This window comes from Sesamum indicum, linkage group LG13 (genome assembly GCF_026168435.1).
Source record: "Sesamum indicum cultivar Baizhima isolate 11 linkage group LG13, ASM2616843v1, whole genome shotgun sequence".
NCBI classification, from domain to species: domain Eukaryota; kingdom Viridiplantae; phylum Streptophyta; class Magnoliopsida; order Lamiales; family Pedaliaceae; genus Sesamum; species Sesamum indicum.
Window position 1 is genome coordinate 3342712 of NC_142669.1, and position 11758 is coordinate 3354469.

Below are 11758 nucleotides of genomic sequence, written 5' to 3' on the forward strand. Positions count from 1 at the left end.
ACTGCCGCACTTCCATTAAAACAGTGGCACCTATCTGTAGATATATCTCTAAATCGACAGCACTTTTTAAGTCATCAAAGTAAACTAGTGTTGCTCGACCGTTTTATATCCAATCTGCTGCAAATTAAAGCGCTCTGTTTCAAAGTTAATAGCCAACCACATTCATAGAATCATTCACGTTACTATATTCAAATATTGAACTAATCAGCGAACCACAATTTGCTATCAGATTGCTCTACAGTAATCAAATTGATAAACGTATTCAACTTGCATATTGCAATCTGTATGCAATCAATTCCAGATTCTGTGACAGAAATGATTCGCAAAGTGCAGTTAAATCAGAAAATTCAATCACTTCCTTGTAGTGACCTGAGAATCTGAAAGTGTATATCAGCTTGCATAGCTCTCAAGTGATAAGCAGATCTCACGCAGCATCCCCTAATTCACAGTATGAAGATCAATATTTCCTGAATTCTCATGAACCTGTTAATCGATGCCATGTATCTAATGCCTTCCAAGAGCCTGTTCCATTGGTTCTGCAGCCCTTTAAATCTGTGTTACCACTTACTACCACATCATGCAAAAAACAAGTTGCAGTATCCAAAGGCCTTTCTTCTCAGTAAAAGGTAGAACACCAGTAACAGTAGGAATAGAAATCATTCAGGAAATAAGACAAGGTTCTTAAATCAGTACTGTTCATATTATGCAGACTTCTCAATCAAATGTTCATACTATCAAAAATATTTAATGCTTGTATTTGGAAACAATGGACTTGTCACGTCGACATTGCACGCCAACCAATTCAATCTCATACACCAGCCATGAGCTTGGAGGTACACTTGTTCCAAATCCTTGTTCTCCAAAACTACACCACATTAAACACAAGTAGCAGATGTAAATACAAACAATTTATAAATGCAGAGTTATTTATAGTTTTAAGAGGTAAAAGCGTACCCTAGAGATGGTGGGATTATAAGTCTCCTCTTATCACCAAGACGCATACCTTAATTATGTGCAAATATATTAGTAATTATCTTATAAATTGAATAAACACTAAAAATGAAGAAATGTGATTTATGTAGTTAATATGAGATACGAAGATCCTATTTCATACCATCAATGCCCATGTTACAACCATCAATTATTTTTTCATCACCTAGTTCAAAACAGAAAAAGGTTAACAGATCGATCGCCTTCACCAATACAGTATGTCAAAATACATGATAGGATTCATTCATCGCAAAATTTACCAAGGCGAAATTTGCAGGAATTTTTGCCAACACTAGTCTCAACGACTACTCCAGTTTCCTTCAACATTCCAGTGAAATGAATTTTGACCTAAACTCCAAGAAAATATAAGTACAAACGAAATCTTTGAACATTGAAAGCAAAAACACAAAAAGCTCATGTATCCATTGTTATGTCGACAACAGGAACATACCTTTCTCCCATGCAGAGCTAATTTTCCATTAGGATCTCTCTTAGTCAGTTCTTCAGTAATCAACCCATTTGATAAAGAATGTGCTTCACATTGTTTTTCAGTTACATTATCCTGCTTGTATACGACCATCTTTTCTTCATTTGGCTCATATACAACTACCTTCCCCTCATTCTGAATGGAATTGCATACATTTGTACCAGAACTACCTTCAACTTCGGGTTTACTTTTTTTATGCTCAGGTGTTTTCTTTTTCTCCAAAGTCCTCTTCTTGGATTGAGTATCCATGGTTAGTGAGTCATGAACAGTATTAGCATCACTGCAATGTTAAAAGTTACAATCAAATGACATCATTGAAATTACAAAAAGAGATGACATCAAATTCAACAAATTTGGCTCCTCGATTGAAACTTGTGCTTGACAAAAAAAATCTACAAAACTAATATATCACGCTCTCTATACTCTAGATTCGCTCATGAGCAACTCAAGATTATTTAAAGATCACTCACTTAAAATCTTAAGATGTTGGAGAGACATTGAATCATTAGTGTCTCTAGCAAAGATAAAAGAATACTCACGCATCAATCATTGTTTCATCATGATGTGTTGGACTATCCTTCTTGTTAGAAATTTCAAGTCCTTGCTTTATCGTTACGACTTCAATTGCGTTTTTCAAATTTGCAGCCTCATCTTCAATTGAACATCCCATTAATGTAATTATATCATTCACCTTTGATTCGGAGACGTTTTCATAGCTAACAACACCAAGGACATGGTCAAGATCATCATCCCTGTTTAAATATAGGTTGTAAGAAATTTTCTCAAAGACAAAAGATTGCTTGTAATAAAATGTTATATTACGCAAGAAAACAATTCAAACCTTTTCTATTTTGAATTCAAAGGGAAAGGCATTCTTACACATTTTTAGACTCATTCAGTTGAATATGATCAGACATGTTCTGTGATAACTGTGTTCCATCCTCTCCAATAACAACTTTATTTTTTACACTATCAGTAATCACCATCATCTCCTCCGGTGATTGGTCTTTATCACTCCACACAAACCTTCAAAAATCAGTAAATAAATAGTATAGCATGTTAAGATATGGTAACAAAATGAACAATATTACAATGAACTACAGAACTTTTTTCTGTTTTGAGTTCAAGGGGAAGTCCATTCTTACACATTTGTAGAGTCATTTGGCTGAATATGAGTGCAAGTGATGTGAGCTGTGTGTGTTCCGTCCTCTCCAATAATATTGCTATTCTTGACACTATCACGAAACACCATTGCATCCTTGCTTTCACCATTTTCTAGTTCCCGATCTTTAGCATCATCATCAACAACTTCTTGGGACTCCATCTGTTGGGGAATTTCTTTTTAATCACCTATTTTTGTATCTCTATCATAATACAAAATGCATCACGATAAGGATTAGACTTATAATGCGCTTTTCATCTTGGTGAATAGTTCATAGAAGATAAAATTACACAAATACAGAAGAAACTGTTGAATTTGCAGCTTTTCATCTTGGTGAATAGTTCAAAAAGAAAGTAAAATTACACCAATAAAGAAGAAATTGTTGAATTTGATTGTGAACGGAACATAACAAAGTTAAAGAAATTATTGTTTTGAACAAAGAACATAAAATTAAGAAAAATAATCTACATAAGAAAAATACTACAATGCTATAATCCGTTGTCCACGTTACCTTTCTTGTTCTTGACACAAGCTTGCCTCAATCGTGTTAACATGCATGCTCAAGCACCAAATAACACTATAAGATTTTGGGATACCAACATAGTGCTCCAAATTTTTATATCATGCGTAGCTTGCAGTTACATTGACAAATTGGTCCTCACAGAGAATCACATTCATTCTATTATTTACTATTAGATACCTTAACCTACTAGGTCCTATATAAAATGAATAAAAGAATTACAATAATATTTAATTGAACATAGGTTGTCTTAAACATACAAGTATTTATAAAGAAAGTTGTCCAACTAATATTATGAATATGAGACTAAACCTACAAAATATCTATAAGAAATCATAATAATAATACTAAAAGAATTAAGCACATAACGAAGATACAACATAAAGAAAATAAACAAACCTTGGTGAGAGAATATCGGGGAAGGTGCCGGAACTGGTAGCTCGCTGTCATCAATAAAACTGCCTTCATATTCATCATCTTCAGAGTGATAAGAATCCCCTTCAATATCTTCAATACTAATTCCATATGGTTCTCTATTGTGTTCAAATATAGGAACATAACAAACTATGAATATGACTCTTTAGTAACTAATTAATGTATGCTAGCTCTATATAGTCACGATTGGATCTAAATATGCTAATTTAATGGGATAAAGAAAACAAACAATTTAAATAAAATAATTAAAAATGAGAAGGATACACATCACTGTCTAGAAGAAAAGGTCTATTGTCATGGACAAAATAACCCGTCAGGTGAATACTCCGTGGGCCAATCACTGAGAAGATCATATCATGTACCTCGTCAAATTCCAACTCCAAACAACATGACTCAGCTATATATGGCACCAAAGCGCAGAGGATAATTGGCCTGTTCTTCCTCCCAACTCTACATTGGACAATGGTCTTTTCCGCCGCATTACCAATTCCCAAAGACGCCTAAGAAGCAAAAGTATTCAACATGATATCAAGTTCAATCACACACAACAATCAAACAAATATAAGAAAGAAGAATTCAATTTTGTTTTAAATAGTACGGAATATGGTATCAAGTTCTATCACACAAAAATCAAACAACTATAACAAAAAAATGGTTCAATTTTGTGTTGTTTAACGAACACAAGAATCAAACAAATATAACAAGAAACAATTCAATTTTATTCTGAACACTATTCAATATGTTATCAAGTACTATCATATTACACACGAGAATGAAACAAATATAACAAAGAATATTTCAGATTTGCTCTATACAATATTGAATAAGATTCCATGCTCCATCACACACAACAATCAAAAAAATATAACAAAGAACAGTTCAATTTTTGTTCCAGGCGGGGATAAGTGTTGGGTCTAACCTGAGTAATTCGAAGTCTTTTACCATTTGTGCTAGAAAGGACACGTTTCCCAGGCTTCACCTCAACTCCTTCACAAAGATATATAAAGTCATACAAACAAATAAACATTTATGGGTTTCTGCACCGGGAAAGAAATCTATGTAAATTTCGTCTTGAATTATGCATAACTCAAAACATTCGGGAGTGTTTGTTTCGCTGATTGTTTGGAAGTCAAGAAAATTCAGACAACCAGTGAAACAAACACACAAAGGTATATAAAAGTCACAAAAACAAATAATACATATTCATAGGTTTCTGAAACGGGAAAGCAAGGGATGTAATTTAGTCTTCAAGCTTCTTACACAAAACTCAAAACTGGAACAGTCCGACACAAACACTCAAAAGTCATGAAAATCCACACGAAAAGTAACTCTTTTCTTTGAGCAGTGAGACTAACACACACAGACATCTTCTTTCTTCAAAATTTGTTCTTTCAACTCATATTAAAATTGAAACTTATTCACTAACGACTGATGAAACTCTTATATTCAACCATTACTTCATTGTAATAACCCAGAAGTTATCATGCGAAGAATAAAAAGAGACAAGAAACTGAATATGACATACCCCAAAAAGCCATAGTAGTGGATGTGAAGTTGGAACGGCTGGTCTTAGCCTTCTCGCCCAAAACGAGTTGAGGAAGAGAGAAATTCTCAGAACAGAAAACCCTCAAAGTGGGTATTTATGTTTGGGAAAAAGGAAAGGGAAGATGGGTATGATCTCGAATTCCTTTCCGAGCGGCAGAGTTGTCTCTATGAATCTCTGCCTTAATGTTCTTACATGGAACTTGGAAGCAAGCGCGGGAGAGGGACACCGTTCGTATCTCCCAATATTCTTAACCGAACTAATTTTGGTAAATACCAAAATAATAACATGTCAACTGTACCTTACCATTATTTTTTAATTTTTTTTATTCAAATTAAATTAATTATGTAATATAAATTAGTATAATGTATTTAATCATATAACTTATTATTTTTTTTAAGTTATACATCAAAACACCATATCTATATATATATTATACTTATGACAGAATTAATTTTAACCGGCGAAAGTAAATTAGAATTTTCCTATCATGTCTTTCTCAGGTTAATATAGGACAATAAATTGCTTCATTTTAAAAATCATAAAAGGATAAATTGTTGTATTTTAAAAAATACGAGGTAATCACTATTCATTTTTTTATAATAAGGTAATTTGCTCATTTATTAAAAGGAGATTACTTGCATTTTTCCTGTCTTTCTCTCACATATACTCTGATTACTGCTCTGCCAATTTCTGTTGTTGTTATGTAAAACCTCTCCTTCTAATCATACATTCTTTTTTAAATCTACATTATATATATATAAATATTGTTGTTGAAAAATGAGTTCTATTCCTACAAAATGTGGATTTTTTCTTTCTTAAAAGAAAAAATATAAAGATAATTATGAAGACTTTAGATAAGAAATACATTTGTACGGTCACTTTATTCCACATTATTAACTTAAAGAAAATGGGTAAATTGACAACAATCTTCTCTAAATTTGCTATAATTATGGTAAAAATACACTTTGCTTATTTAAATTATTTGTCATGCAGCAGTTACCTTTTAAACTAATAAATGTAACACTTACCCCATACAATTAAATTTTTAGACAATATTGCCCTTATATTATATATATAGTTCAAAGAATTTTTTTTTTAGTAATTTTGCATTGTAAGATTAATTAAATTTTCTTAATTGAAAAAACTATCTTTTATTTATAAAAAAATAGAACATAATTAGTGAGTTAAATAGTTTTAGTTTTATTTTTTTATAAACTCAAAGTTAACTAATAAATGAGTACAATAAATACACAAAAACAATTTCATGAAAAGATTTTATTGATAATGATAAAATTAAGTTATTAACTATTTATTCTTTTATATAAAAATAAATAATTAAATATATTTTGATAACATATTTTCTTTAAAAAATATGATAAAATATATTAATTCATTTTTTTTCTAAAAATGTTAAACTTTTGGTTATATATTTGCCAATTTCTTTTAAGAAGTATATATGAGTTGTTGGTTATATTATATTTATTTTATATCTAGTATATATATATATGTATTAATTTAACTCCACTTTTGAATAAATTCTTCACTTATTAAAAAATTAATTAGAAAATAATTTGGCGATGATTTAATGTGCAAAATACTAAAATATATAGAAAATAATAAAATTGTTCAAGGCATGAGGAGCATTTTTGTCCAACCAAGGAGGTTAATGTTACATTTGTTAGTTTAAATGGTAAATTGTGACGCCCCAAATATTATAATACATAATTGTAGAATTAATTGATAATTTTTTGTGAAATTTAGTTAATTAGCCACTAAATTATGGGTCATAATTGGAATATAATAAAACTTGAACGAATTAAATTGGAGTTCGTTATAATATTTTGAGACAATTTATATTAATTAAAGAAATTTAGGAGGAACGTAATGGTATTCTAAGAAAAGTCTAATTAAATAAATAATAATATTATTATTATTTATATATATGTCTTAGTAAATAATATATATATATATATTAGTATGTATATATTAATGAATAATATATATATATACACATATGAAAAGAGAGAGAGAGAGGATTGAGAGTGAGAGGTGGGCCTCACTCTCCTCTCTTTACTCACACACACAAACATAAAAATACACACATACATAATACACACACGCACATGCACGACACACACACACACATGAATTGAAGGTTTCTTGTGGAAATAACCAGAGGTAAGAAAATTTCAATTTCAATTTTTATTAATTCATATAATTATATTCTTTATTTAGTTTATTTATTAAATATTGATTATATTGAGCGATATATCATTTAATCGAAATATTTTACGAATTTGGCTATTTAAAATAGTGTCGAATTAAATACCAAATTGGATATAAAAATGATATCGTTGGTCGATTAAATTGTTAACTTTATTAGGTTTGAGTATACTATAGTTAATTTATATAATTCCATCATAATTATTAACCAAATATGCAATTACATGTATTATTATTCAATTAAAGTGTATAATAACGAGAAATTGATAGAAAATTCATAAAAATATTTCAAAAATTATATTTAATAAATGGTATGTTAATAAAGAGGAAAAATGAAGATTTGTATTTCGATAGAAATGAAATATTAAAGAATTATTAGAAATTGTACAAATGATATTCAATATTATATTTTAAAAAAATTACGATATTATCGATATATTAATGGTGTGTGGTATAACTCATTATAGGATACGGGAGTGAGGTGAAAGGACTGACAATTAGCGATTGAGTAGAAAGAAACGTTGTGAGGTTGACGTAAATAAATAATTAGTATTATCTATATATGTTCCATTTATTTGTGATATTACTGTTATATAAATTTGTGGTTCATGCTGATGTTGGTTTATCTGAAAATATATGAATAGTGAATGATATAATTTGATTGACGATATTGTGTACGTGGAATGCGAAGACATGTTGAAATATTATGTTGTTTTTTGATGTGTTGTGGATGTCTGAAAATGAGAATATGTTGATATATTATTTTACGTTACTAGTTGCTTACAAGAATGGTGATATGTGGATATGAGGGAGTGGTGGAAATTGAATATAATTGTGGTGTAAATACCCCTTGATGTGTTGAAAAGCCTATAAGGCGAAATGATATAAAAAAGATGTGAAATGAAAAGAGCGATGCTGCGATATGAAAAAGATGTGAAATGAAAAGAGCGCGATGCTGCGATATGAAAAAAAAATATATGATATGAAAAGAGCGATGCTGCGAAATGAAAGAGCTATGATGCGAAATGAGATTGATGAGCCGACTGTCAAGGGGATTCACTTGAATTTATATAATGGTGAGACTGAGTTGACGGGAAAAACACGATATCACCTTCTAGTAAGCAAACTAGGAAAAAGGAAGTTTAATTGATTATTTTATTGTGAGATAGCTATGTGGTGTACTACAATTGATTATGTTGGAGTTAAATTGACTGTAATCCATGCATGTTGCCTACTTGTCCTGTTTGGGCTGTGTTTGATATACATATATAGATAGGGCTGATTATTTACTTACTGAGTGGCAGGCTTATCCCTCTCTTGATATTTTCTTTTAGGAGTAGACTTTGAGGTGTTTGACTGTTGAAGATTAGGTCTACGCGCTATACTCAGGCAGGTCGGGCCAGTATGCTGTTTTCTCCTCGTTGTCGTTAGAGTACAGATCAAATTTTGTTGTATAGAGGGAATGTAAGCATGGAGATTACTTGTGGTGTTTGATATATATATATATATATATATATATAATGTTGTGGGTTGATAATACCTATTATGACGTGTTGGGATTACGTATGCAAATTGATTAGATGATTATGTACAAATGTATATATATGAACACTAGGATTACTATAATTATGACGTTTAGGGTAGATATAGCTCTTGTAGCGAAGGGGGTGCTACATAAATGTTACACGATGAATAATTTAGGGGGGGCAAAGTGCATTTTACCCCATCATTATAAGTACCTCCTTATCATTTGAAAATCTACAAATACCCCCCTAATATTTGATGAAGTTATGATATTGTTAACTTTGCTCTTAATGTAATCCTTTTATTTTTTAGAAAAAATAAAAATTATAAAAAAATCAAACTGGGTGGATGAAAATTTTTAAAAAAAGTATAAATTATCCACTTAGTCCATAAAAGAATTAAAAAAAATAAAAAAATAAATAAAATTATTATTCTTAATCTGCAAGATTATTTCGGTCAGTTCAGTACAAAAAATAGATGAAAACCCAACAAATTGGGCTAATTCTTAGATAAACGTTAAAATCAGGGGGATATTAATAATTTCTCAAAGGGCGAAAAAGTATTTATAATTATGCCAAATTTGAGGAATGGTTGTAATTTACCCTAAGAAAAGACTGAAAACGAGAGCTTTGAACTGAAAGTATTTGTGATCTCATTTCATCTCATTCTATTTCAGTTTGGAAAAATGAGATGAAATAAGTTTTTTTTAGATTAGAATTTTTTTTCCTTAAGTTAGAAGATAAAGTATAATGATAATAGCTCATGTAACATGTAAAAGATGTTGGATAAGAAAAATATTGTAATTGTAGTTAATGTAATTTTAAATAAAATTATAAATTATTCAAAATTTAAAATATAAAATTTAGTAAATGATAAAAATCTAAAATTGAAAATTAAAATATTAATAAGTATATAAAAACCAATGTCTAATGAACATAAAAATAAATTAGAATGTGAGGTCAAGAGTGTTTCTCTCCTTAGAAAGAATTCTCCCCATTCTCTCTAGAGTGCCTCAACTTCGATTTGCTCCTTTACGAATCTTCTTCAAGTTTCTGTAAATTTTGGACAGATTAAGCGCATTTTTTTGTGATGCTCTTCGTTTCTACCGATCGATTCTCGAGTTTTGAATCTGTCTTGCCGGCTGCAAACCCTCCATTGACGGTGAGAAAAAGTTTCTGTCACTGCCTGCGTTTAGTTGCTGCTTTGGTGTAAATATTCTGCAAGAAACAGCTTTTGCTGCGTTTTGTAAATTTGCTACAAGTTGCAGCCATCTGCTGTGCATTTTCCACCATCTTATCCGGCCAAATTCAACTTTCCGGTGGAAGGAGGGTCCATTTGAATTTTGAGTTTTTGGATCTGCTGCAAAAAATAGTTTCTGTTGCGTTTTGTAAATCTGCTGCGCTGCTGTGCACTTTCCACCATCTTCTCCGGCCAAATTCAACTTTCCGGTGGTAGGAGGGTCCATTTGAATTTTGAATTTTTGGGTGCTGCATTTACTGCCCTGCTGCTTCACAGCCTACAGTTTCACTACCTACGTGCAACCATTTTGAATTTTCTGCAGCTGTTACCACTTTTGGTGCTGCCGTTTCCACTTTTGGTGCTGTAATTTTCTACAACAATTCCCTGCCATGGCGTAGACCAAGAAATCCAAGAAACCTGCTGAAAATATAGCTACCGGCCAGCCCTCCAGCCAGCCATCGACAGCAACCGAAGCCACCAAAACCGCTGAAACAGTGTAACAGCCGGCTAGCAAACCTGCCGTCCAGCAACCTGATGCCACCACTTCCGGTAAGGCTACTTTTAGTGATTTCATGTTTACCGTGGAGGTTACTCTCTCCTTCGCTAAGAATGATGCACCAAATTCAACTGCCTCCCGGCCGGAAGGACAACATCCGACTAAAGATACTGCCGCAAAAAATGCGGCCAAGAAAACTACCTCTTTTGCGGGGCTATTATGCACCAATCGCAAGCTCATCGAAGAAAACAAACTCAGCAAATTCGCGGTTGACGATGGTCCTCTCACCTTGGGGCCCAGTGACGTGCTTGACGTCCGAAGCAAACTGGATTTCTGCCTCGTCGGCTACATTGCCGGTAAGTTCCCGGGACTAAAGGCGATCCATGCACTGTCCCAATCTTGGTGATCCAGCTTCCAACAATACGAGAGCGGTTGGTTAATTTTTTGTTTTGCTCGAGAGGAGGATAGGCAGCGGATTTTGGCCGATGGACCCTACTTTGTATATGGACGTCTCCTACTTCTGAAGCACATGCCAGATTGCTTCGAATTTAAAGAGGACGATATCAGCCTAACACCGATTTGGGCCACCCTCCCATCACTCCCCCTTGAGTGCTGGCATCCTAACGCACTCGGCAAGATTGGTTCTAGGATTGGCAGTCCCATTGCCATAGATTCCCTTACGATGAAAATGGAACGGGTATCGTATGCCAGAACACTGGTAGAGGTTGATTTGTCCAAAAAGCTCATCGACCAAGTGGAGTTTGTTATACCAAACGGCATAACCCGGAAGCAACCGATCGTATACGAGTTTACCCCCAAGTTTTGCACTGACTGCCACAGATTCGACCACCTGTAGGAGACATGCCAAGGCAGCCATCTACCGGCCGTGGCTACTTCAGCGGCCCCTGCTACTTCACCTGCCAAGCCGGGAGAAGCAACGAAACCACAGACTACTAAGTGTACTATGGTCCAAAGGCGGAACAAGGGCAAAGCTATTGATGCAGCAGCCAAGCCGGCAGTGGAGGGACACCAACCAATATCACCACCAGCCAACAAGGTGGATAAGGGACGGGTGAGCATGATAGCACCGCATTCGCTCAAACTTCAAGATAGGGAGGTTCCCTTACCAACAGACT

At 32.9% G+C, this 11758-nt stretch overlaps 1 protein-coding gene across 2 annotated transcripts; it reads right to left on the minus strand.

Annotated features, from left to right (window-relative positions):
• Window positions 1-597: 597 nt before the first annotated feature.
• LOC105179803 (uncharacterized) lies at window positions 598-5406 on the minus strand. Of its 2 annotated transcripts, XM_088877016.1 has the most exons (12): window positions 5120-5406; window positions 4514-4581; window positions 3859-4094; window positions 3559-3692; window positions 2623-2801; window positions 2357-2503; window positions 2017-2229; window positions 1442-1757; window positions 1251-1338; window positions 1115-1156; window positions 955-1003; window positions 598-865 (listed from the first exon to the last, which is right to left on the minus strand). In XM_088877016.1, the coding sequence occupies exons 4-12, from the start codon at window positions 3682-3684 to the stop codon at window positions 745-747; spliced, it is 1281 nt and encodes a 426-aa protein (XP_088733142.1). In that variant the 5' UTR covers window positions 3685-3692; window positions 3859-4094; window positions 4514-4581; window positions 5120-5406; the 3' UTR covers window positions 598-744. The 2 variants fall into 2 exon arrangements, with proteins under 2 accessions (XP_088733142.1, XP_011101742.2); XM_011103440.3 differs by lacking the exons at window positions 3859-4094; window positions 4514-4581; window positions 5120-5406 and having other exon boundaries at window positions 2623-2841; window positions 3559-3642.
• Window positions 5407-11758: the final 6352 nt, after the last annotated feature.